This window comes from Ixodes scapularis, unplaced genomic scaffold (assembly GCF_016920785.2).
Source record: "Ixodes scapularis isolate PalLabHiFi unplaced genomic scaffold, ASM1692078v2 PGA_scaffold44__24_contigs__length_19508400, whole genome shotgun sequence".
Classification (NCBI taxonomy): domain Eukaryota; kingdom Metazoa; phylum Arthropoda; class Arachnida; order Ixodida; family Ixodidae; genus Ixodes; species Ixodes scapularis.
In genome coordinates, this window is record NW_024609873.1 from 6,005,660 (window position 1) to 6,033,081 (window position 27,422).

Here is a 27,422-nt window from a genome sequence, read left to right on the forward strand (position 1 = left end):
TAATCGAAAACGCACAGAGACAACAACCACGGCGACAATGCACTTTTGCCACTCCTTAATTGGCTCAATCAGACGGATCGTTTGCTGTGATCCACTGAAACGGAGTCAGCACGAGGCATGGCGAAAGATACAATTGTTTGTTTTTGGCGGGGAGGGGCGATGCATAACGACAAATTTAGCGCCGCTTTTTTCTTTTGCATTGAAAATTAGTGGCTTTTGTTTAGATATGTCACAAACACCCATTTTATAGGACATCGTTGTAGGTTCCTGAACCTAAATCTAACACAATGCTAATACAAAAAAGAAAAAAGTACAGTGCAAAGAGAGGGACTTAATAATGTTGTCCAACAACCAACTAGCCCAACAATCCACCCATGTCTCGGGGGTTTGGCATCGCACACCCCTAATAAAAATTAGCGGTGTGCGATACCGGTTCGAATTGAATAGCCCTGCTTCCTTCATAACCTTCACAATAAGAAAAGAAAAACAAAACTTTTTTTTTAGGGTGCTAAAGTTAGGGATGACACTTGTGTTATTAGATTTGAACCGGTATTTGTACCTCTAAAACAAACTACTCCCGCAAAACAGATCTGCACAAAAAAATAATAATAATAACAGAGAAGGTAACTGACATGTCGTTTAGGCATCTCTCAATCATTGGAAAACTTCTTGCAGCTGGCAGTAGAAGCTGAAAATCTCAATATTTCAATCAGTGAACTTGAAGGCCGATGAACTCGAGTTCTAACTGAGCGGGAAAGCCGTCGAAAGTCGATCTCGGTATCTAGTATCCCTGCCGCCCCGATATGGCAGCATCGCATGACCATAGCCCAGTGCCGTACAGCAATCTGGGTCAAGCTTCAAAGCCGCGTTCAAATAGATAACCCATGTAGTCACCCCCCCCCCCCCCTCCCCCCGAAAAAAAATAAATAAATAAAAAGGCTTGGCAATAGGTTTTGGGGTGACTCGCGTTGAGTCACGAGTGGTAGTCATCTGCGTACTACATTGTGTAACTGCCTATCGTCCTTTTTTTTTTTTTTTTTAAGTTATGGTTATTGCAGTTTACTCCGTGCACGAACCCTCCAAGCTGGTGGTGCCGAAACTCCAGGAAATGTGCACCATGCTGGTGCAACAGTGCTACTGAAGCGCCCAACCTCAGTCCACAATAAAATATTTCAACTACACGAAGTCGTGTATCAGTCTTTCCTTCCTCGCGACAACGCGCCGCACTGCTGAATAGGTATCGACTAAGCAAGCTTTGTCGCCGATTCATCGATAAAACGAAAGGATAGGTATCTCACCAAGCACGTTCCCCGTACGTGATCGCTCAAACAACGCCCGGCATCTAGTCAGTAATCTCGAAAAACTTCGCGGGGGAAGCACCCCGGTGACGCAAGACTATGACGTCATATTACGCAAGCAGCCAGTGACCTTCTGTTGCTTCTGTCACGGAGACGCGTTTACCGAAAATAGTTCTAATACAGAGACATTATTAAGCAGAAGGATGCAAACCTGACTATTCGGAATCAAACAGCATCATACAGCAATCACAGTCGTCTTTGAAGAAGTTTTCCACGCTTGAAACACTAAAATAGCTAGAAAAGAAAAAGGCGCCCGCTACAGCGCCGCGACCGGCCAAGCCGGCGCCGAACCGCTTCACTCAACCGGAAACGGGTCCGAACATATAAGATAGTTCTCCCATATGAACTTAGTCAGTGAAATAAGTAGGTCAAACAATGCAAAGCTGAGTAATATATTAAGATAGAACGTGATTTTCTTATCGATTGATAATGTAATATTTTTTTTTCTAAGCATTTATCTGAAATCCCGGGTTCCGGTTAGGCTTGGCGGAGGAATACAGGGTCCTGAAGAGCGGCCGGTTTTTCCTTTCGTGTCGCACTAATTGCATGCGAACATGTCCTATTCCCACGACGAAAGGTAAGCTCCGTTTAAGCTATTTTTAACTCGCAAAAATTGTACGAAATTGTGCGGAAAAGATGCGTGAATGTGGTCCAAAGATCGCCGGCTTCACGGAAAGACGTTTCACTCCCCGCCGTTCGCTTCATTTGCGAAATTTTCGGGCCCATGCGATGACACGGCCATCATGGCGATTGGATTTGGCTTTGTGGATAACACGTGCCCCTCCATATGCCCGGTTTCTAGCGCTTACCCGGTCGTCTCGCTGCTTCGCGGCAAAACGACACGCCGAAAGAATCGTTTTCGCCCCGATTTAATCGCTGGTGCTGCCTATCTTGCGGAACACGTCGACTGGCCTGCCCCAAACTTGCCAGTGGTTTGAATGGGCGCTAACCTTGCCACTCATTTTAACGGCTCTCCGAGCTCAGATTAGCCTACCTTGTGCCTTTTGCCGACGCCGCGAACAGTTCGAAGTGTAACTGTATCTCGTAGTATTTGTCCCGAGAAATCTCGGCGCAACTACGTCGCGTACTGCGCCCGATTTCGCCGTTAGGCCTAGTTAGGCCTCGTGGCGTGTCATCGCTTTCTCGGGAAATCCGTTCACGACCCTGTGGTTTGCCGGCTTCGGGTCTGCTGACTGCTGTGAACACTGCCGGCCCACAACAGTAGCCAAGTCTCGTCATACTCCTACAAAATGAAATCGGCTAGTCGGTGTCGCAGATACTGAAATCGCCTGGCGCCCTTTGAGTTTTGTTTTTGTGCTTGTGTCGAAATTCTGGAGGCGGCAACGCCGGTAATGTCGGTTTTTTTTTTTTTTTTTTTTTTTTTGTCTGGTTGAACATCGTCGTGAGAAAGGCAGATTTCTTTGTCGTTGTTTTTTTGTCGTACATTGAAGACTGATTTCGATAATCTTCGTTTACCTTTTCGGGAACTTGGGCTAGTGAGCACGGTGTTGAAGCCGCAACTTCGTGAAGGTTAGAGATAGTGCCCGATAGTTGTCGTCCCATTAAAAGCACCGAGACTGTAGCTTTGCAAGGCGAACGCAGTGACAGTTCTCGGTCGTCGCTGGGACGGACAGAATTGTCACCGGTTTTGGGTGAGGCGCCGGGGTTGAATCACTATCCCCGGGGTCTCAATGACCTGTGCGACATGGACGCCCCCATATTTCCGTGAAATATAAAAATATTCTCGTTTCCTTTTTGGCACCTCTTCAAAATACAAAAAAAAAAAGGCATTTGCTTTATTTGCCTTTGATCATGACGGTTTCCAACGCCCATTTCTCTTATCGTGAAACTTGTGCACTTTCCAGTGCACCATCCACGCCTAAGCTGACAAGATGGTAGGAGCTAAATGCTCATTGGACCAATCAACCACCTCCCTTTTATGATCCGAATGATCTCGCTCTCTGCGTGCGAGTATGGGTGGGAAGCTGGTGAAAGATCAGCGTATGTCTGATCAAATGTGTGCATAGCTTCCGTTGCCCTGTGAGCTTGGCACTGAGTGGAGTGAAGCAGTGTGGAGGAGTAATTGTGGGATCCGAAATTTTGCTGAGCAGGTTCTGCCGTCACCGAACTGCTGCCACTAAGGGATGGTGTTGACGAGTCTCTTTCTCCTCAGAAATGGGCCGACTGACTGGGAGTCTGCTGACGGGAAACGTGCAGAGCAGCAGGAGTATGACGGCCCCGCTGGAATGGAGCCGGACGGCATCATTGAGGTGAGTTCGAGATTCGACTGTGAAAGGAAGCGGTAATGCCTTCTTGGCGCTGTGTTCATGGAAATGTGAGGTGATATGTACAGTCCGGGACAAAAGTCTCCAGGACACACGAGCTGCGACTGAAACGCATTGCTCTGCCATCTGCCGGTGGGTCGCTTAGTTTTGAGATCACAGAAAAGCGCGTGCGCGTCCTACTGTGCCTGCCAACATATGCGCTCTTCTGCGGCGCTGCGCCTAACTCGTAATCGGGCGCGTGGTACCGCCTCGGAGATGGCGCTTACTGACATGGCACCTAAAGCTCAACTGAGCGATAAGCTGAACTGGTTATAAAGCAAGGTGCGCTGACACGGCGAAATGCAGCGCACAGCCCCAGGCGGTATCTCGAGTTTCAGAATGTGTAGCAGACGCTCGTCAGCCGCCGGCGCTATCTCCAAGGCGGTACCACGCGCCCGATTCCGAGTTAGGCGCTGTGCCGTAGAACGGGAAAACACATGTTTGCAGGCAGAGTAGGACGCGCATGCGCTTTTGTGTGATCTCGAAACCAGGCGACCCGCCGGCAGATGGCAGAGCAATGCGTTTCAGCCGCAGCTCGCACGTCCTGGGGACTCTTGTCCCCAACTGATTAAGCCCACATTCAGAGAGACTCTATGGCTAGCCCTTCTTTCGTGTTGAGTGCCAGTTTTGTAGCAGGTTATGGTAACTTCTAAAAATGCTGCCTTGGTGGTCCTAGTGTGGTTCAAAGCTGATACGTGAGAGGCCACATAGAGAATGTCTAAACGACTAGAGTTTCCTTTTTAGCGTTGCGCCGGACATCTCTCAAAGGTCTAACTGCAAAGTGCTTAGCATTCCGAGAGTGCTGCTCGTTGGATTGGTTCAAAAGGTGGTTAAAGGAAGCAGCGGTTGCCGACAGCTTTCCGAGGTCGTTCCGTGCTCTAAATTCGTTATTATAAATCCTGTGGTTATGGCGCCGCTCTTTTTAGTTGTCTTGACAATGCTACACTAGAGGGCACATACAGTCAGCGTTGGCCATACTATTTGAGCAGGCACTGGGGAAGTGATAAACCTAATCTGGTCTAAAAAAAAAAAAAAATTGTGTGTACAGCCAGGTCTGCCTCAGTGGGCGTCTGGTGTGTCAGCTGTAGATGAGTGATTTAGCCAGTGTGGTACGACCACTAGCTTGGGGTCTTTAACGTGCACCACACAGTAGTGATACACGACCACATGCTGGTACAATGCTCGTCCAGATCGAAACTGGCAGGGGTGGGGATTGAACCGAGGTTCCTAGGTTCTGCAGCGCGAGCTTTCATTCCAAGTGCTCCGAGCTGGTGTGCACTAGACCACTTGGCCACCGATCCCCCTCACGAGGTCTGAATTGTCTTATTCATCCGTGTTTCTTGGCTGGAATTTGTCTGGGCTGTATCGAACACGCGCATAACAGCAGACATTTAGGTGCCTTTAATTAAATATTTCACACTGGTTGCGGAAAAACCAGGGGGAGATGCGTGTCTTCTGTACAAAGCAGTGCAAGCGTCATGACTTTCACATAAATTCTATTCTTATACTGAGGACTTGAAATGGGGAAAAATAAATTGTGGTTTGTCCAGGAAAGGTAGTCATTTTTGCATCGCTTCGTGGAGGTTTAATCTAGTGTCCGAAGGATGCTGTCCCATTAAAAGCACCGAGACTGTAGCTTTGCTAGGCGAACGCAGTGACAGTTCTCGGTCGTCGCTGGGACGGACAGTATGGCCACTGGTTTTGGGTGAGGCTCCGGGGCTGAATCCTTTCCCCGGGGTCTCAATGACCTGTGCGACAAGAGATTGTGAAGCTTCCTGCGTGTGCTTCCGTCTAGTGCGGCGCATGTGTAACGCTTTCCGTGTTTGATTGCAGAGCAACTGGGAAGAGATCATCGACAACTTCGATGACATGAGCCTCCGAGAAGAGCTCCTCCGAGGCATCTACGCCTATGGTTTCGAGAAGCCGTCTGCCATCCAGCAGAGGGCCATCATCCCATGTATCAAGGGTGGGTCCCTCTCTTCCTTCTGGTCAAGCTTGGTCCGTTTTGTGAGAGACGATGCCGCAAGGTGTTTTTCCTACCTGATGTTCAAACTTATTACATTAAAATAATAGACGATTTTCGAACGTTCAAATTTTTTGTGCTAAACAATTCTATTATTTTCAAACTTTCGAATTTATCGTGCTAAGAAATTGGGAAGCTTTCAGGCTTTCAAATTTTCTGAAGTTTAAAACTTTACCCCTCCAAGAGGTAAGAATTATAAGTACAAGAAACATACGGTTGGCCGATCCTAAATGTTTGGGCCATTTTGGGCAGTCCCCGTGCGAGTTGAGGTCGTTGCCGTGCTCCCACACCTGGAGTTGTGTCTGCTGCTGTGTATGTATCTCTGTGTCCAGTATCTTCCCCATCCCGCGCACGCCATTCCACCAGAAATAAACAACCACGACAACTAAAGTTTTTTTTGGAAAACCTGCCTTCATGCGTGTGTGTTTCGTCTTGTATATATTGTTGTTTCATGAAAGCGTTGCATTTAGGCGCTGTTTAAGTAAAAAGAATGTACACTGAACTGCCTCCAAGCTTTTTATTGTACCATTCAAGCAGTCCAACCCTCGTTTCATACAGTACGATAAACTAGTAACAGGTAGTGCCGTAAGTACCACAGTACTGAGAAGAGAGGAGTCGGGGCTTAAAAGAAATTAAAAATTTGTTCCACATTTCATGATTTTTTTTAAGTAGAATCTTTGAGAACTTAATTAAAGATTGCGAAATTCGATCTTCATTTGTGAGATTTTCGTCAAACTTGTTCAGAGAAGAATTGCGAAACCTCAAATTTTTAGAACTGGTATCTGAGAGAAAATTTGAAGTTTGACTTGATCTATAAAGAAATTCTAAACCTTTGAGTGATAAGTTTTAGATTTCTTGACATCTTCGAACTTTCGAAATTCGAACATTAAAGCCGTTTCAGAATTTTCTAGACCTTTTTGAATTTAAACGTTGGTAGGTTTGTGGCATCCCGTGTTGGTTGGCGAGCCAGAAGAGACAAGTAGCTGTTGTGTGTTCCATGCAATGGCCTCAAGGTATTCGGCTGCGTTCTTGCTGAACCTTTAGGTGCCAGTTGTGGTGTAGGAAGTGGCAACATTGTGTGTTTTTTTTATCAGGGTGGTAGTTTCTCCGTCTTTATGCATTGGCAGTGTGACATGGGTGTCTAGCTACTGGGAAAACCGGGAATTTCAAGGAAATTTGAATTACCCGAAAAAATCGGGGATATTGTCAACAAGTGAGCTCTGTCAGGGAAAATTGAGCCGGAAACGCCATCGAGTTCCCTGAGCAAAGGCTCGACGACTTGGGGGCAGAAAAATAGGCAATAAAGTCTGCTTAGAGTGGGGGCGTGGGCTCTGCTCACCCGATGTAGAGTATGCTACTTGATGCAAAGGGAATATCCAGCAAATCCAGTCCAAGCCTTGAATTGGATTGAGGGTGCGACACTAGGCTAGGCTAGGTTCAGGTAGAGCTACTAGATTTAGTAACAAATGGGAAAGTCGCAGATTGTAATTTAATCCGAAACCTTAAGCCGAAAGTGTGCATAAGGCGGCCATGTTGCCATTCAGTTATTGACGTGTGTGGTTGAGCGTCGTGTTTCCGGAAGTGGCGTCTTCGCTGGCGATGTCGGCGGCAAGAAAGTGCTCGTTTCTTCGTGGTGGACGAACCCGAATGTTAAAGGGGCCCTGCAATCATATTTAAGCGTCTACGCGGTTTTGCGGTTTCCACGTCTCTTGGGGTTCGGACAAGCCAGCGGGCACGGAGAGAGTAACTAAATATCAGCGCATCATATTTTAACCGGACAACGCGGAAACCTCCTCCACCGACAGGGGCGACCCGCGGTACCGAAAGCGCGCGAAATGTGACGTCTTTGGTCCTGGGCTTACTACTGGTCAGAGCCGCTAAAAGCTTCTTTTTAGACGAAATACAAAATAAAAGTGTCGCAAACCGTTTCAATTATTTATAAAAGTAGTTTTTGTTCAGTATTTTAGATCAGAAAAGAAACAAATGCAGTTTATAATGTACGGAAACAAGAATTGACACGTCGACATACCTGCCACCAAGCCGTGGAAAAGGCGGCGCATACTAGAAAAGAGTAGTGGGATCAGGCGCCGACACCGAAAGGTCCCGGATGTACGCGGCGGCGCTGCGGTCGTTTACGGACTGGAGGATCCGACCGGCTTCGAGCGTTCCGAAGGCCTTCAGCGAGTAGCTTTGTCTTGCGTTTTGGCCATTTCGCGGTACGGCAGCGCGAAGTGACTCCCATTCTGAACTGATCTTTACCCCGTGTTTGCTGTCGTTTGTGGCCAATGAAGTGTCATGCCGAATTAGGGTTTGATCGCGCAGCAAATGCAATGAGAGCCGCTCTGGCTGCCCGCTGTATGCAGCCTACCCAGAATACGCTTTAGTGGCGCCCTCTCGCGCCGTCAACACGGAGTACGGCAGCCGTGAGCGCTCGCTTAGCTCACTATCCCTCCTCTAGTTCACGGCCGCTCAAGCAACCAAGGACGTCACGAGGGAGGTTATTCTTTGCATGTTTTTGTAATTTTAATTTTCCTATAACTTTTAAAATAAGGCGAAATTCGAGAAAAGAAAAGTTACATTAAGTTACTACGGTCAGTGCGCTCAAGGCCCCTTTAAGGGGGGACATGGCCTCGGAATTCAAAATTTTCAGAAAAAAACGTTTTTTTCAAAAATGATATGTTTATGCTTATTAACTTCCAAAGAATGGTTTCAGAAACTTTCATTTAGAAACATGCAGGATTTATCTCAGAATAAATTATTTTCGACATGTCGGCAGCCCTCCAAGTCAGCAGGAAGCAAGTTTTTTGTGTTTTTTATTTACCACTGCTTCATACTCGTTTAACCTAGCCAGAACATCTCACCCTCATTGGAAGTGCCATTTACTCTAGATCTAGCTCGTAGAAGCTTTCGAAGTTTACAAGTATCAAGGGCCAGGAGGACCCAATACATCCAAAAAGAAAAAATCCTGAAAATTTGGTATGAGCAATTTTATTGGTTGACACCTGAAACAGGGTTTATGGTTGGTCCCTCCCGGTGACGTCATATTTTGTCGTCTTCATTAACGCCCCTTTACAGTACCTTCCACTTCAGATCCTATTCCTGCTTTGCTGCTCTTTCTCAGTGTGATTTGCCTCTTAGTTCCTGTCAGCTTATCTGTCAGGGAATGCCTGCTACAAAAGTTAGCATGCCTACAAACAACACAAACTGGTAGCTATTGCCAGGGGAACAACAGATGCTCAAAGACGAAGGTGCTAACAATGCTCCAGTTGAATTTTGCCTACCTCAGACTCATAAAAAATAAAGAAACTTAAAGTTGAAACTTCAAATGCATTTTTCTCAGTTTCACTTTTTGGCAGGAAATGTGGTATGAGGAAATGTATCATTGGACATTTTGAAAGTGTAAAGATTTCATTCAGTGTTGTCCTTGACTCAAATTTCCTGAGGAACAAGTTAAGGTACTCATAATCTGAAAATGCTAAATTCTTCATGACAAAAACTGAATATTTTAAAACTCACAAATTTGTTAAAATCTTTTGCTCTTTTTGGGTGTTATTGTTTTTCTCTAGAATCACATTTTTTACAGTTAATTTTTACCTTAACTTGCACTATGGGTATTCTACTTCACATTAAACTAAACATTTTGTGGATTTCAATTATTATTTTTCTTAAATACATTTCCTAATAAAGTAACTTTTTTTGGAGCTTGCTAAGCATAGTATGCAGTAGAATTGGCCTATAAGGCTGAAACTTTAGATGTCATCAATCCTAATGGGGTTCAATTCACCCTGAAAGTTTGAATCACTTTGAGACAATGGTTCAAAAGTTGACCCTCCCAGGCCATGTCCCCCCTTAAGGAATATGCAAGTTGGGGGATAAAGCCCGTGCAAAATTATCCTTACAATACTCAATGCCTTGTGTTGTAATGGTCTTATATACTAAACCGCCTCTACAGTCAACAGTAGTCAAGGAATTTCACCTGAAATTGTCAGGAAAAACCTGGAAAAGTGAAGAAATTTCAAAATAATAATTCGCTAGACTCCCTGGACATACAACAAAGTGGGGCAGTGAAACATAGAGGGAGCAAGCTGCTGGTACGAAGGCTCACAATGGTGTTCGGTATTTAGCGGGGAAAGCAGCATCCACTAATAGCCGGGCAGTGCTCGTTTGAATGGCCTGCCTGGTAGCAAAGGATGCCAAACCAAAATCCCATCTGGGTGCATGGTACGGCAAGGCTCTTTCCAGTCTGTTCGTCGGCCTCAAGATGGACATACGGGGGCTGTGCTCCAAATCTTAAGGCCTGTTCACACTTGCGACTTGGGACAGCCACTGGAGCGACTGGCGACCGCCAGTGTTCACACCTGACTGAGCGACCGACGAGTCGGTCGCTCAGTCAGGTGTTGATTATTATACGTTAAGTTGGCAGTGGCCAACTTAACGTATAATAATCAACACCTTCCCGAGCCGGCTGAACAGTCTTTCTGATCAAAGGAAAAAACAAAAACAACTTAATGGTGCTTCGAAATGTGCAACAACGGCTATATGTGTGCTCCCTCAACCATGATATTGTATGTACCTGCCATGCCGAAAATGTCGCCGATGTCGTTCCAGGCCCGCAGCATTTTGTCCCGATCCTTGTGGTCAGGGTGCCGCTTATTCTAAAGAAACGGATAGTCTGAGAGCATTAATAAGAGCTTCCGCAGAGGATTCCCATGCCAGTTACCGCTGCCGTGCGCACCTCGCTATTTCCGGCAGGAAACAATGCCGAATGTAAACAAACGCAAGCTTCACTTCCGACGAGACTGTGATTGGCTTTGCCGTCCAGCGACTCGTTTTTGCGACTTGAGAAATCGGTCGCTACCAACCTGTTTTAGTCGCTGGTGGCTCCAGCGACTGTCGCAGTGTGAACGGGCCTTTATAGTGAATTCCCCCGGTAAATCCGAAGCGCTTTCCAAAACCTTTGGGCTGAGGTTCATTCTTTTTTTCCGTATGTTTAGCTCATACCTTGTTTGCTGGCCTAGCAAGCACGCGCCGCTGGAGTGAGTTCCATTACTAAACGTCACATCAGAACACAAAACAAAGAGCCCTTCAATTGTGCAGCACTTAAAATTAATTTTTTTTATTTTTCTAAGACTATCTGTTTCAAAAGCCACTTTTGCTGCTCTGAAAGAGTTTTGGTTGTTCCAAAAGCCACATTTGCTGCTCTAAAACACTGTTTTGGCTGCTCCAAGAGGTGCTCTAAAATGGCTTGGGCCAGTCACATCACTGGGAGTACGATCAAGGAAATTTGGGACACATTCCATTCCTAGTCAGTTTTGTCCAGGCTGCAACGCCAGCAATCATGGTTGCTGTGCCAGAAGCTGTGCAACTTGCGACTGACCATTCATGGAGGGGAAGGGTCTGCACAACTAAGCCTCGAGTTGGATTCAAGGTGGTATATGACGGTGCACACTACATGGCAACCTGCATTCACTGGCATTGCAATTGCAGCAGTCGCATCAGAAATAGCTGTTGTCCCTGGACTGGCAAAAGTAGGGCTAGTATGAGAATGCCTCCATACTCATTTTTGTTGCAAGATGATGTCATTTGCATGTATCTTTTTGGGGAAGTTGAGAATCCTTTTTGGTCCCGTTATGTGGATTGTGGCCTCTGTATGTTGCTCTCCAGGGGCCCTAAGCTCGTTAAACACAAAATTGGAACCGAAAGTTTGTGGAGTGCGCCGATTGGACGCTGGCGACAAAAGCACGATGTCATTGTCGTGATCATACCTCGGCAAACCTCACTCATGAGGGCTCTCACTCACCCTCATCTTCACAGGTGAGGTGAGGGTGAGTGAGTTTCTGAACCAGGAAAATTCATGAGTGAGGGCCGTGAGGGCCGTGAGGGCAATGAGGGCGGTAAGGGGTATGAGGGCCGTGAGTGGCATGCAGGGACGGCGCCAACGGGAGGCGAGGGGTGGCGGGTGCCTCCCCTAAAATTTCTTCTGCCACCCCAAGATGAAGCAGCTTTGTTCACAAATAATTACCAACGACGTCGGCTTGAAGACCCAGTGTAACGAGTGTTCAGACTTTAGAGCCGTGCATGCCTTTAATTTACCTTTTTTTCTGTTAACGTCCACCCACTGGAAGTCGTACCGCGAGCGAGTAAAGGCCCGTTCGCACTCTTGCAACCGAGTGCGACCGAGAGAGACCAGACCGGTTTTTAAGCCTCTTGCGATCTCTTAGGACCAGCTCCGCTGTAGCACATCCGGTTCTAAGAGGTCGCAAGAAGCTTAAAAACCGGTCTGGTCTCTCTCGGTCTTACTCGGTTGCAAGAGTGTGAACGGGCCTTAAGCTTTCAAGCGCTTTAGAAAAAGAAGCTCCCCCTTGTGACGCCTGCTGGCTTTTCTCTCCGTATTCCGCTCTGTGGTGCTTATCTTAGCGGAGACCGGAGACGTAAACGAAGGGGAGCTTAGTTAAAGTCGAGGTCATGGGGAATTCCGGACTGTCTCAGAAAGGGAAGCAAAACCTGGTTGGGAGTCTGAGCATTGGAGACAGAGGTCTCTGCTGTGATACCCCCCCCCTCTTCCTTCTCGTGTCTCCGCATTTCCCTTTTCAATGAGCACACCACATAAGCTATCTTCGATAAGCCCGTGGGCGACAGCACCTCAGAGCAACCCCCCCCCCAAATTAGGTTCGCCTCCCAGCTGCCCCCCTATTATGAAGATCCTGGCGCCGTCCCTGGTGGCATGAGAGGCGTGAGGGCGGTGATTGCATGAGGTGGTGTGAGGGCCATGAGTGCGTGAGGGCGGTGAGTGCGTGAGGCCCCCTCCAGATCGAGCATCTTTCTCAGCAATTTTGGTGTTAATGGCGGGTTGTTCTGTAGCTTTCCCTAGATCGACACGAATTGCTGAGATCGGGTCCGGCTCGAAATAAGCAAGCAACTCGGAACAATTCGAATACGTTTGAAGCGGCTGCATCCAATCAGGGACGCAAAATTTTCACGTGATACCTCATGCCGGTGATGATGACACCGAAAGACTTGGTTCTGGTTTGAAATCGATCGTTTTTTGGAAATAAACTGTTTCAGAAAGGTGCATTAGTATTCTTAACAAGATTTAAATGCATAAAAACACGTTTATAGCGCGTAATTTGTCTAAATAGTGCAAGAAAAATAAAATTTTATGATGACTATGGCAAATTGCAGCAATTGGTTCCTGCGTGTGATCGCGGGCGGCCCGTGTTGCTGGTGTTGCGACGTAAAGTTTCTGGGCGAAATTGCCCCATCTGAAGCTGGCCTGAGTGGCGTGAGGGGTGCGAGGGCCGCAAGACCGGTGAGGGCCGTGAAGGCTGTGAGGTTCAGTGAGGGTGAGTGAAGGGCTGAAGGTGAGTGTGACTGTGAGGGTGAGTGAGGGGCTGAAGGTGAGTGTAGCTGTGAGGGTGAGTGAGGGGCTTAGGTGAGTGTGGCTGTGAGGGTGAGTGAGGGCGACCTAAAATGCCGACCTCTGGTCGTGATAGCTGAATCTGTGCGCTCCGTGAACTTGCCCCCACTTTGTGTTTGACGAATTAAGAGCCCCAGCTTGACAGTTCATGGGATGCTGTGAGAACAGCAACACTCGCATTTGCTCATTCTTTTTTTTGCCAGAATTTTTTTACGGCTGACCACCGGGATTGTTTTATTTGATGGCACGACGTACCAGCTCCTGTGACGACGTTTGTCGCCGAGACCATTTTGGATGCATTGGCTGTATAGGACGCTAAACAGACCAGTTGACTCGTTTCCGGCCCTGTAGCTATGTAACGGAGTGCCCCGAAATGAGGCTCCTATTGCGAGTGTTTGGATGCGTCATGTGCCGGCGTAAGGCAGCGACTCGAAGCCCCTCGCTCTGTGCAGGCATGGACGTGATTGCCCAGGCCCAGTCGGGCACGGGTAAGACGGCGACGTTCTCCATCGCCATCCTGCAGCAGATCGACATGGCCCTGAAGGAGTGCCAGGCCCTGATCCTGGCCCCAACCAGGGAGCTTGCCCAGCAGATCCAGAAGGTGGTGATTGCCCTGGGGGACTACATGAATGCCCAGTGCCACGCCTGCATCGGGGGCACCAACGTGCGCGAGGACATCCGCAAGCTCGAGAAGGGCGTCCACACGGTGGTGGGCACGCCGGGCCGGGTCTTCGACATGATCAGCCGCAAGGCCCTCCGTGAGTGTCCATCGTTCGACTCACTTTTTGGCCGGCACTGAGCTCCACTTTGGGAGGCCGGACCAGTGCCACCCAGAAAGCGAGGCATGCGCCTTTCCTCCTCTAACTTCGTCACTATTAGATCCACGCCGCTGCGCCATACTCGCGTCAGCGTTGCCGAGAGTGTGCCTCACGGTGGAATGCTACACGGGGAGAAACTGAGGGCGAAGAGGAGACCAGTGCGCACGAGGACGTCGGGGCGTCGAGCCCCGATTGGAAGGATAGTGGGTAGACGCAAAGGCTAGCTGCTTTTGTCTCTACTAGCCGGTCAGACATGTTCGGCATTCGTATGCAAGGCACCGTGCAAGGAGCAGGCTGCGCTCTTCTTCGCTGCGATTGGCGGGAGACGGCGGGTAGAGACCAAGGCATCCAGCTTTGCGCCTCCCCGCTAATTGTTCCAATCTGAGCTTGTCTCTTTGACGTCCCCGCACGCTCTCATCTTTTCTCCCTCAGTTTCTTTCTGCATAGTAACAGACAAGCTGAGAATGGCAGGGAGGTGCTTCAGTTCGGCCTCCAGCACAAGCTTTCTACCCTCGAAAACACTTCGACATAGTATGCACGTCAAGTGCGCGTGCTGGAGACCGGGCATTCAAAAGGCACGCCCCGTCGTTCTCGTTCTGTCAGTAGACCATAGCTGCCGGCGGTGCCAGTGTCCAACGCTTTGTTCTTTTGTTTTGAGATTTTGTGTCGCATGTTCCTAGGAAGAATTTGATGATCTTTCGTTTATTCTTTTGGGAGTGCGGGTCAGTTTGGGCACGGTGTTGCAACTGCAACTTTATGGTTGGTCCATGGAGGTTTGAGCTAGTGTCAGAAAGATGCCGTCCCATTAAAAGCACCGAGGCTGTAGCTTTTGCCAGGCAAACGCAGTGACAGTTCTCGGTCGTCGCTGGGACGGACAGAATTGCCACCGGTTTTGGGTGAGGCTCCAGGGCTGAATCCCTTTCCCCGGGGTCTCAATGACCAGTGCGACACAAAGACCATGAAACAAATTTTGGGCTGGGATAAATAAGTTCTGATTGGGATTTTACTTATAGCATATCGTTCAGTGGACCAAAAGAAAGAAGGTAGAAAATCAAAAACCTAATTTTCAGTACAAAAATTTGAAAAGAACAAAACTGACCAGTTTTTATTTTTTTATTTTTTTTCTTCGAAAGCTCCCTGCCTTTTCACTCTGATACATCCATGGTGCCCAAAGCGTGTCATCCGACCCAAAAGCACGCCACCGGACCTCTTTTACTCCCTTCACCCCTAAGCTGACAGCGCGGTGGATGCTAGGCACTTGTTGGACCAATCAGCCTCCTCCCTTTCATCACCTGACCTCATTCTCTGCCCGTGGTTTATGCGCGAGAGAGCATGATCGCGTGGCAAAGGTGTGGCTGGCCCAGAGAACACGTAGCTTCCACTGCACTGTCAGCTTCGAGGTGAACGGGGTGATAAAAGCAACTTATGTCCGAGTTTTAAACGACAGGCTAGTCTTCTAGGAGGAGAATGGCGGTATTCGGTTGCACAAACGAGGGTCCGAGCAAGAGGAGAGTCCTTTCTTTCCATCTGCTTGAACTGTTTAGTAAAATGCGCGATATGAGAGTTGAGAAAAGTTAAGAAAAAGTTGAAAAATTGTTTCATGACCCCTTCAAGGTAGGGTGGTTTTCAGTAGGAACCTTTGCTTGAGCCCCCATACTTCCGTAGAAGTGGCAAGTCTTTTAAGGGCAATAAGGTATGAAGACCTCGGAAAAACATTCATAGTATGGTGCAAAACCTGATGGTGCCCAATGCCTATTGCTATTGTGAAGCTTGCGTAACCTCCATTACACCATTCACCCCTAAGGTGACAGGGTGGTGGAAGTTATGCGATCACCAGATCCAGATTCTTTCATTGCCCAACACTGCTCTCCGTGTTGGGTAATCGCTTCGTGTTGTGTCCCTCTCCTTTCGTCTCTTTTGCGGCGCATATTGTGTAAAGAATCATTTACCAACCAGCCCATTTCTCCATTTTAATGCCCTCTATGTGTTTGGTGCGGGTCAAGGATTCACAAATGACAATGCAGTGTTCAGGCCTTGTCTTGTGGGTGGTATTAGCTCAACAACACTTGGCCATTTTTGGGGCCGGGCTCCGGTACGGCCACCGGAAGTTGATCGCTGTCCCTAATATCGGGTTTCTGCTGAACTTCTTGGTTCATACAGTCGATATGTTTGTTTGTGCCTTCTTGTGTCTTAGCTCGTTAGTGTCGGATAGGGGGACTAGGGTATTTGAATGTGGCACGGGTGCCCTCGCACCGAAGAAAGATGGAAAGGGCAACCCCATGTATCCGATGTCGGTTGAGAGGCACACGATGAACAACAAATGAATGGCCATGCCCCTATGCGAGCTCAATTGAAACGGCATTTCTGAACGCAACATCTGGGAAAACGTGCGGTGAAACCTCATTCCTGATCAATGCTTTGACGGCCGTTATGTTCTTGTCGGCCGGGTCTATTGCACCCCCCCAGGAATGTCTGTATTAATTGGCGATTTGTTGCAGTTGCTTTCCCCGCTACTTTAAAAAACTTTCACCCGACGCCGTGCGTTAGTTTGCCCAGTCGCCCCACTTTCACTCTGCTCTTCCTTTCGCCCGATTGGTTGGGCTTCTTTTCTCGTCCGTGATGGACATTGACCAGGCTTGCAAGGAATTTTTTTTTAACAGCCTTTGCATCTTTTCATTGCTTTTCACGGTGTGCACTCTCACTCCTCTTGTGCTCGGTTCTCTTTCGCGCAAAGTTTGGACTTTTTGCATTGCACGAGCGTTGAGCTCCACCATGCTTCTTGCCTGCCTGCTAGGAGCAGTGGCTGACTAGTGGGAGTGGCTGAGTGCACTTGGGATGACTTCGCTCGCTGTTTGAGGTCTTTTTGGCTATTGTACATCAAACCTGAATTTTGAAAAATAATGCCGAAAAACAGGCGTGGAACATTTGAATCCACATGGCAGTTCCTGCACAGCCATGAAAGCACACGCAAAATAAATTGCTGCCTGGGAGTTCCTGTCCTGTCTATATGGGCAGAAACTGAGGGAGAGGAGGAGATGGGACAGACGCTGAGACACTGAGCTCTGGTTGGAATGAGCTGTGGCTGTTTGAGTGCAAATACGAGATGCTGGCGTTAAAACGCTTTTGGGAGATTGAGTAAACAGAAAGGCGATAAAAGTGCCCCGTGAGGTTATCACGAAGTGATCTGTATGAGTGACATATTTTTCATGTTGAGGAATCCACAAAAATTATGTCCTCTCAAATCTTCTTTCGCAGTTTACTGTGAAACGGGAATGTATCGAGGGGGAATCGCAGTCGATACGCTGGTGACAGACTTTGCTGCATTGTTTCCTCCCCACAGGAACAAACAACATCCGCATCTTTGTGCTGGATGAGGCCGACGAGATGTTGTCCAGAGGATTCAAAGACCAGATCTACGATGTCTTCAGGACACTAAACTCCAACATCCAGGTGAGGGGAACATTCGTCCCTTGTTCGTGCCCCAAAAAGGGCTGCTTATGGACATCAACAAAGGCAGGCTCGTAGTGCATCAAGACTGTTCAAAGTCTCCTTTTCTAAGGTTACATCTAAGCTTTGAGATGCCCAAGCATGTAGGGAGCTAGGTAGCACAAATTAAATGGCAACACCAGAAAGTTTGAACTGTAGGTGTGAAAGGCATCTGCTTTTTGTTTACAGATTTTCTCTTATGCAGAATGCATTAGCTATGTGTATGGAAAACTGGGAAGCGTAATGTTACATTGTTAAACCGTGGTGTCTCGCATGATGTTATGTCGTGACTCGACTCCTAACGTTGCTAGACCTAATAACATTTATGCCCTGTTGTCACGTGACTGGTCGTGGCCTGGCGCACGTCTCGCAGTCGTGCAACACGTAGGGGTACCCCTCTAAATTTGACCGATAAAAGCGTAGTGACGCAGCAGCTGCACAATTTGCAGCTTCGCTTTCGTTAAAACTTATTCTGCATTGCAAATGTTTGTGAAACTCTTTGTGTCAGTCCGTATTCGCTTAGGCAAGTTTGCGCATAAAAAAATCACATCTCACATAACGTTGAACTCGACGAAGTTCTACCCCCCCTCCGCTTGCAACGAGTGCCCGCAAGCTCTCGTGCCGCCCCAGACTTTCCCGGTGCCTGCCGGACTTGAGAGTGAACGAAATGCCGTCTGTGCTCAGGTGATCCTGTTGTCGGCCACGATGCCCTCCGACGTGCTGGACGTGACCAAGTGCTTCATGCGCAACCCCATCCGTATCCTGGTCAAGAAGGAGGAGCTCACCCTCGAGGGTATCAAGCAGTTTTACGTGGCCGTCGACCGAGAGGTGCGTCTGCTTTTTGGGACCAAGCACGGCCTTGCGCGTGCAGTGCAGCGCCAAATTGGTGCTGTAATAGACGCTTTCCAGAAGTGCGCTCCAGCTAGTAGCTGCCGTGTCGGTCATCAGAGTCCGCCATTGTTTGGGTACATATTTCGATTGTTGGTATTCGGCTAGGACTCAGTTTCAATTGCGCACTTTGTCCCGATAAAATGGCGACCGCCAATGATGCTCTGCTCGATGGGGTTTTGAAAAAGGTATGTCAATGCCACAGTTCATGCAAATTTTGCGTCGGTGTTTCTTCGCAGCACCGAGGTTACCTGCTCGGAACTTGCAATATTGCGAGGTAGCTCGCTGCAGCGACGTCAATTTCGAGAGCTTTCATGCGCCTGGCGTTGGGCCTAATACCGTCTGTTACCAGTGTGATAGCTTTGTTCCGAGAGATACGAGGTTTGCGGTATTGGGCCAGCTTTGTGCTTCGACATAGTTTTTGATGCATGGGGATCTCAGACAAAAATAAGTCGCCAGAATCATGAGCACTGTTACAGACGCCTCGTAACATTTCTGGTGTGCAACTTAAGACTGTGCCACTGAAGCCATTTGGCACTGCCATATCGGTGAGTGCTGCGTCGACGCTGAGGTTAGTGCTGTGCATGTGAACGGTCCTCAACCCTGTTGTTCATTGTGCAGACTTTGCTTTTGGTCACTTATGCACGAAACTAAGGGTTGCGAGTAGATTGCACAATTCGGTGGACCGTCCCTTTAAAGCACCGGGGCCGTAGCGTCTGCTCGAAGGCAGATGCAGTGACGGCTGTTCGGTCGTCGCTGGGACGGACAGTAACGAACCAGTTTTGGGTGAGGACCTGGGGCTTCAATTATTTGGTTCCCCGGAGCCTCAATGACTGGTGCAACAGGCCTCTCGACCCCTTGTCGGGTCTGGTAGGTTTTTGAAAACTGCCCGGCTGCACTTCTAGTAAAGTTGGAAGTCGACTATCAGAGGTGTTACGAGTGACGGTGGGATGTCTTAGGTGGTTGAGTTTTAGCTTTGCGAATTGAAGTGTTTCGTTGGCTTTAAGGCTAAAGAGATAACTCGTAAAGATGAAAACTGGGGTTTTAAAGTATGTTTGTGCATTCCTTGAGAGTTCTCAGCCCACATTAAAAGCAAGAGGCTGTCCAAAACCGCGGGGGGGGGGGGGGGGGGGGGGGGGGGGGGGAGGGAGGGAGGGGGGGATTTTTGCAGTCCCATTTGGCAAGTGAATAGTGTTAACAGCCTTGCGGCCTGTAAGGTTGGCAAATTCTCTCGCACGAAGGTGGCAGCGTGGAAAATCTTCTGGTAACACTTTGTTCTGAGAATTGGATAGATTTAAAGACCACCCAAAAGCAAACTTTCAAAGAAAGCGTGTTCTGAGAATTCAATAGGTTTAAAGACCATCCAATAGACCATTTGCAGTATTCCCAAGCGCCCCGGCCCGCACTCAAGGAATCATGGGAACGGTGTTCCTTCAGCTACCTAGTGATCGCTAATTTTCGACCAACACCGTGGTTACACAATTTTTGAGCGTAATTCGAGGTTACCCTGAACAAGCACCTGACATACTCCAAGGACCTGTCATTTCACTTTTAAAATTGCTCGTCGACGTCGGCATTTTTGATACTGCGCATGCGGTCCACCTTTCAACCTGGCCTGAGTTGCAGAAATCTCTTGCAATATTATCATTCTCGTTATTGTTGTTTGAGCAGGAATTGCTGAAAAAGTCGATAATTCACAACAACAAAAACCAGGATTTAGCTCGGAGTCCGTGGTGCTGTTTATAGAATTTTTAGCGTTTCTAACTTAATATCAGCATGATAATAATGTAGATTTCTGCAGCCCATCCAGGTTGTAGGGTGGACAGCATGCACAGTATCAAAAACGCTGACATTGGGGAGAAATTTTTAAAGCGATATGACAGGTCATTGGGGTATACAGTATAGACCACTTACAACGTAACCGCTTATAGTGCAGGACCGGGTGTAACACGGTTTTTTTAAACCACCGGTTCGCCTCCCATAGAACTCCATGTATTTACATACCGCTTAAAATGCAGGCGCTCGAAGGGAAATACCGGTTATAGTGCGGTTTTCGGCACAGCCCGCCGACCGCGCCGACGACCGGAGCAGCGAGCACGCTTCCCTGTGCGACACTAGATAACGGCGCTGACAGCGCGGGGCGAGGATGTTGCTCGAAGAAGTGGGGAGAAGCGAAGAGAGAGGCTTCAGTTGCCATAGCGACGGAGGGACGCATGCACGTGTCGTTCACGTGCGTGCGTCCCTCTGCCCCTCCGCTGCTTTGGAAACAAAGAAACAAACAACCGCACCGACAGACCAATCGCAGATCGAGGAGAAGTGTGCGCGCGCGTTGCATGCCGGTCGCGGGCCGGCTGCTTCTATCCGCAAACATGGTGTCGGTTGTGATCGTCATCGTAGATGGCGTTCATTTCATCGTTCTGCGTAAAAGCGCTATCCTTGACTGTGAATTTTCGTTGTGTGTCGCTATGATAACCCAGCACGTACTAGAAGGAAGATCCACCTACTTGTGCGGCGATGTCGTGGCGGCGCTCTCAAGATGGCAGAAACGCCCGTGTCGTCGTGTTTGTTTACTTCGACTACAGTAGTGATTTCTAAGCATTTGTGTTTCCGAACATCGCCCGGATTTCTTATTTGGAGCATTTCATGCCCGTGCTCAAATTGAAGGTATTACTGGCACGTACCGTATAAAGGATGCGAATTTTCACGCGTTTTCATCGCCGGAGAAAAGTGATTAGGGTTAGCAATCCTGAACGCTCGCAACGTCCGTCCGCGACGCCGTCAAAAAGCCTGCGCCAGGCAAAAGCCGCTAATTTCTTTCAAAAAGCGTGACACACTTGAGACAGAACTGTACTAGTCTGCTGAAATAAAGACTTTCCTCAAACTAAGCTTTATTTTTCATCTAACATAAAATAAATTCTTTTACAAAGGTAAGTTGTCTCATGGCATGTGCAGGGTGTCGCAAAAGAAAATTTACACGGTCTTTTTTACCGCAAAAATAAACTAGGCATCGCCGAACGCTCATTCTCCGCCCAAAGGTAGTGCTAGAGGTCACAACCAGATGCCAAAGTTTCAGCCCGATCCCATAACTTAATCAAAAGTTATAAGTGGTTTTCTGAAAATTTCAATAAAAAAGGTGGCCGACGGAGTTTTTAAACACATGGGGCTCTATGGCGCCAGAAACCGAAAACAGGCAAAAATGGGCTCCATTTTCCCATTGAACTTTTCAGAAAATCACTTATAACTTTTTATTAAGTTATCGGATCGGGCTGAAACTTTGGCATCTGGTTGTGACCTCTAGCTCTAACTTTGGGCGGAGAATGAGCGTTCGGCGATGCCTAGTTTATTTTTGCGGTAAAAAAGACGGTGTAAATTTTCTTTTGTGACACCCTGTGTTTTGGCCTGAAAAATTGATGTTTTGGTTATAGCGCGGTACCGCTTATAGTGCGGATTTTCGCGACTCCCGCGACATTCATTATATGCGGTCTACACTGTATCAGGCGCTTGTTCAGGGTGACTCCGAATCATGCTCAAAACCTGTGTAACCAAGAATAGGGTTGAAATTACCGATCACTAAGGGGCTGAAGGAACACCGTTCCCATGATTCTTTTAACGTGGGCCGGGGCATTTGGGGGATTTAGCAAATGGTCTATAGCAAACTTACAAAGAAAGCGTGCAGTACAGAAGGTGGCTGGCTGACGGGTGACAGTTGCTAGTTGACGAACGGAACTCTTATCTGTGGTCGCGCTAACTTTGGGCGGGCAGATAGAAAGCCACCTTTGACTGTAGCGGGATCATATGCGGTTTGATCAAACTGGGGTACTTCTGGGAATTGAAGGTGCTGAAGCGTCCGTCTCTTGGCAGGAGTGGAAGCTGGACACGCTGTGCGACCTGTACGAGACGCTGACCATCACCCAGGCAGTGATCTTCTGCAACACGAGGCGGAAAGTGGACTGGCTCACCGAGAAGATGCACGAGCGGGACTTCACCGTTTCTGCCCTGGTGAGTCGCTACACCAGACAAAGTGGTGCCCGTGTTGGCGGCATGTGCATAGAGCTACGATGCTTCCATTGTTTTGTGTCTTGAGTAGTTTTGGCAGGCTGATGGGTTCCCTTGAGCATGTTAGATCTACAGTCAAACTCGTTTATATTAAACTCTGGCAGTCACATATTTTAGTTCAATATATTCCGTAATTCGCTATATCAAAATCAAGCCCACTGCAAATTTTGTGGCCAGGGTTTCGTAATAAACAATTATTTTCTTGACACCCTGGTGAACATTCGTTACTGCATTCTTCAGCACCGTAAGAAACATTTATGACTTGCGAAAATGTAGCTGAAAATGCTCTTGGCAGGCTAACAGCTCGAACAAAAAGTAGCTTTCTAATCGTTTATTCTGCAAGAATCGAAGCACCTAGGCACACTCCGAAAGAAAAATCTTACCATTTTAGCGGACCGCAAAGCCTTTTTATCTGGGCTTAGATCCACGATCTGCAGTATGGCAGTTGGGCCCTTGAAAGAGATGTAATTTTGCTCCTGTTAAGCCAGAGTCCAAACAAAACCAGTGGAACCGTACAGAGACAAAAAAGAGCCATGCAGAGCAGCCGAGTCGCAGCGGATTGTTGGTTACATGCAAACGCCGCCGCCAGTCCAGTCGCAAATGCGTTATGATCTTAGGCAAACATTTGGTTATTGTTGAAATCAGTATTGCGATAGTATTTCGAAAATACTTTGTGTTTATAATTCTGTATCGCGATACAATTTTTTAGTCGGTATCTGTATTTCAATATTGGAACAAATTCTTAGCGTATTCCTTCAGGGTGTCTACCGACCGGAAAACCGGGAATTGTCAGGGAATTTTAAGACACCTGGAAAAGTCGGGGGAATTGACAGGGAAATTTCTAAAAAGATTGTTGAGTCGGTGAATTTAGGCAGGCATAGCCATGAGCGCAGTCAAGTCGGCGGAGCAACCCCCCAGCGCGATGCGACCCGGCCAAGCTGACTGGTGCAGCGTTTCCACACCAACTTTTCACGCGCTGCGCTTCACGCGAGAGTAGTATGTGCAAAGCTGGCAGCTCGTCGTTCTTCTAGTACACTCTAGAGCTGCTAAATAAGCTACACTTTAGAGTAGCAACACTAAAGTATGGCAGCTAGAGAGTTACTAGTGAAGCGGAGTAGCAGCGGCCATTTGGCCTAGCCTGTGACTCTAGTCAGGTGGTGATGCTCTCGTGACCATAGAGACGCAGGGGAAACAGTTACTCTAGCTGATACTAGGTGGCGCGAGTCACCACTCAGAAGGGAACAGGGAGGGAGTTGCAAGCTGCACTTTAACACGCGAAGAGCCGCAAGTGGCTCGCAAGCCGCAGCTTGGCCACCCCTGCTCTAGCACCTACCCTGTAAATTTCATTAATTGCCTAGGGTTCCAAAGTTGACCCTTTCAGGGGGTGTGGCACCTTAATGAAAGATGTATTCGAGTGTTACTGCCCCGGCAAAAGTTGAATGCCTGTATTTGCATTTTCGAGTACTTTTCTATTTTTCAAAAGTATTTCTGATAACGCATTGCAATATTTCAGTACAAATGTGTTTCAGAATCGGTATTTTAGCTGTCTTTGTCATGTATCCCAGTATTAGTATTTCCAAATATGTTTTAGATTTTCTCTGCCTAACCCTGCTTTGCGCTAAAGAATCGTTTCCAGCTTGTCAAAGAACGATAAAGACGGTTGCCATTTCCTGGGTGAAATGGCAACCCTCCTACGCATTTCTTTTTCTTTTGGAGCGCTGGTGCATTTTTTCTTTTTTTTTACATGGCTTGTACTGACGTCACATCGCCTGCTTTTGCCCGCCATGTAAAAGAGAGAGGGTAGCTCCTTTTGTAGGAATTTTGAGTGACGGGTTAATTGTTATTTTCTGGGTGAGGGGGGGGGGGGGGGGGGTTTAATAGAGACGTCTGGGAAATCTGAGAGACACAAGAGGGTCTTGGTGAGAGGGGAACTGCTTCTCCCCCTCTTCTTTGATGGTCATCGGAGCAGTCTTCGGGTGACGTCACGTGCAAGCCATGTATTCAGGATGGATGCTCTCGCAAGGTTTCGAAGTCCACAGTTTTCTCAGTTCGATGTATAGCCAATGGGGTTGCATTATTAAGGTACTTTTTTATGCATGCAATTTGTTCTGAATATTTGGGTGTTTGATATAAACAATAATTTGCTGTATTTGAGTTTGCTGTGAGTGGGTTAGACTGTGTGTATGGCATTTGTAAGCTTGGCTTCAGAGAAGCAGGTTCCACAAGCCCGGGTTGACGATGCACTGGGCATATAACGGATGAGATATTACAGTAGGCTTCTTCTAAGTGATGCTTGAAATGAAAGTGTGTATGGCTACTTATTTATTGTTCACCTATAGTCACTGACAAGAATAAAATCTTCGGGTGGTCCTTCTGAGCATTGATCATGAATGCGCTACTGAAGATGGTGGTAAGCAAAAAGTGCACTATGCCCTGCCATTCTCAACTAGCTAAAATTGCCTTTTGTTGGACAACTGAAAATGTACCGCTTAGTGTTTCCTCCTTGTTTTGTAAGCAGGATATAAGGATTTTTAAGTCGTAGTCATTGGTCGCAACTGATCCTTTTCAAGACTCCATTGAGCAGCATTGTTGGTCACAGCGTTCTAGGAGTCGCCTGTAGAGTGTAGTGTTTCGTTAGACCCCAAGCAGAGCGCACGGCAAGCCGCCTCGGTGGCTCCGAGGCGAGAGCGCCGGCCTAGGATCCCCAGGTGGCGGGTTCGAATCCTGACCGAGGTGCCCGCAATATGACGGAGGCTTATTGCAGAGAAGGCGCCGTGTAACCGAGCTTTCGGTTGCACGTCAAAAGATCCCCAGGGGGTCGAAATTAATCCTCAGTCCTTCGCTGGGGCGTGCCAGATGCCCGTCGTAGGTTTGGCACGTAAAACCCCCAAATTTGGATTTTTTTTGAGCGCACGGCAATAAAACGAACGTGTCCAGTGTATGCTGCGAGGCTGCAACACAAATATGGTGTGGCAGCTACTACACCCTGTTCGCCCTTAAAGTGGCACGCAAGTGGATTCCGAGGTCATGTATTTATTGTCAAAACTCCATCTACGGGCTCTAAGCTTCCTAAAAAAACACAAAATTACATTCTAGGGCTGCCGATTTCCCTATAAAAAATCCAATCAAAGATTGTGCCACACCCCGCTTTCTGCGCTGTGGTGCAGAACACAAAGGGGTGCCGTCGGACGGGAAGGCAGCAGGGGACGACATGCGACAGCAAATTGCAAGTCACAGCTTCCCGGCGGTCTGGTTTTTGGAATGCGTGCATATTCGAAAAATCAGTCTTGGTCTTTCCGGTTTTTCGGAAACCGAAAAATCGGTTTCCGAAAAATCGGAAAAATCACAAGTGACGAATTTTTCCGTCACAAGTGACGGAAAAATTCGTCACTTGTGATTGGCTCTAGCGCGTCCTCCCCTCTTGCCATCCCGTCCGACGGTGCCCCCTGGTGTTCTGCGCCAACACAAAAAGGGGGTGTGGCACGATCGTTGTTTTGATATTTAATTAAAAAAAATCAACCGCCTATAAGATTTTTTTTTTTTTTTAGGATGCTTGGAGTTTTTAAATTTGATTTATAACAATAAAGAGCCAATCTCAGAATCCACTTGAGTGCCCCTTTAAGCTGACCGGCAGCCAAAGCAAGCTCACCTCTTGAGATCCGTGTTTATGTCCAAGCTAATCATGTGTTTGGGAGCGTCCATCGGTGCTGAGCGCTGTGCCCCGTCCTTCCCCGCAGCACGGCGACATGGGCCAGAAGGAGCGTGATGTGATCATGCGCGAGTTCCGGTCGGGCTCAAGTCGTGTGCTGATCACGACCGACCTGCTGGCACGAGGCATTGACGTCCAGCAAGTGTCCCTGGTCATCAACTTTGACCTGCCCACCAACAGGGAGAACTACATCCACAGGTGAGACCTCACGACCCGCTTCAACGGCAGCAGGAGTGCTCTGCTTCCGACATTTTTTCGCCGGAAGCTGGACAAAAGGAAGTAGCGGGGACATTGTTTCTTAAAATTGGGTTTCTAGGGCCGTTTGTGATGATCAACATCTAGAGCTCAGATATTGTATTGACTTGTCTGTAAGCTGTTTTTGTTGCAATGGTGGTTACGTGGTTCTAATAGTTTGTGGGGGAGTTTGATAAGGATGTGTTTGGGTATGCAAGAGTACTTTAGAAGTTGGGTGAAGACATAAGTATAGAGTAATCGCTATAATGTTTTGACGTTGCCTCCTGCATGGATGGGGAAGCATTAAATGAAGCCATTTGTTAAGTCCTAATATCTTTATAATCTCTGGAGGGTAGTTACAGGCCTGTATCTTGGGGGACGCATCTTTGTGACGATGTTGCCTCTTCCTCCACAGAATCGGCAGAGGAGGCCGTTTCGGTCGTAAGGGGGTGGCCATCAACTTTGTGACGGAAGAGGACAAGCGCACCCTGAAGGACATTGAGGGCTTCTACAACACCGAGATCGAGGAGATGCCCATGAACGTGGCAGACCTGATCTAAGGGGAGAGAGCGCCCCGAGCACCAGCGTGCCCGGGGGGAGAGAGGGAGTCTGGGCTGGAGGGGGGAGGGGTCCGTGATGCTGTCAACCGTCACGCTCCCTGTGCCGCCGAGAGTTTGGACCAGGGGGACAACTGTGAACGGGACATTGGACACGTGCGGAGTGAGAACTGCCCGTGCGTCTGGTTCGCGCAGTCTGTGACTGTGGAAGGGGCGGCCGGGGCGAACGGAAGATTTGCGGGAGCGTCGAGCGGCGGCGGGGACCGACGCGGAAGACTCGTCCGTCCGGCGCGGCAAGCAAAATTGGACGGTGTCCTTCTCTTCGGAATTGGGGTGCCGAGTCGCCTTCCACCGGTCGGGCGTGGGCAGGCGTCCTTCCGCTTCCCTCTGCGTCCCGCACTTGTCCTGTCTGCCCTGGCCCAAGGGGCGAGTTTACGAGCCAGACGTCGGGGGCGCAGGTTGAAAGTGCAATGACGGAACGGACTGTTCCAATTGGCCAAACCAAAAGTTCTAGAACAATTGGTGTTTAACCATATAATTAGAAAGTGAGTT

The 27,422-nt window shown here is 48.2% G+C and overlaps 1 protein-coding gene across 1 annotated transcript; it reads left to right on the forward strand.

The window, feature by feature from the left end:
* The first annotated feature begins 1,427 nt into the window (after positions 1-1,427).
* LOC8024846 (eukaryotic initiation factor 4A-I) lies at positions 1,428-27,422 on the forward strand. The gene is made up of 9 exons (XM_029990380.4): positions 1,428-1,935; positions 3,532-3,628; positions 5,516-5,648; positions 13,575-13,880; positions 17,281-17,390; positions 18,111-18,254; positions 22,176-22,313; positions 26,108-26,277; positions 26,729-27,422. The coding sequence occupies exons 1-9, from the start codon at positions 1,913-1,915 to the stop codon at positions 26,871-26,873; spliced, it is 1,266 nt and encodes a 421-aa protein (XP_029846240.1). The 5' UTR covers positions 1,428-1,912; the 3' UTR covers positions 26,874-27,422.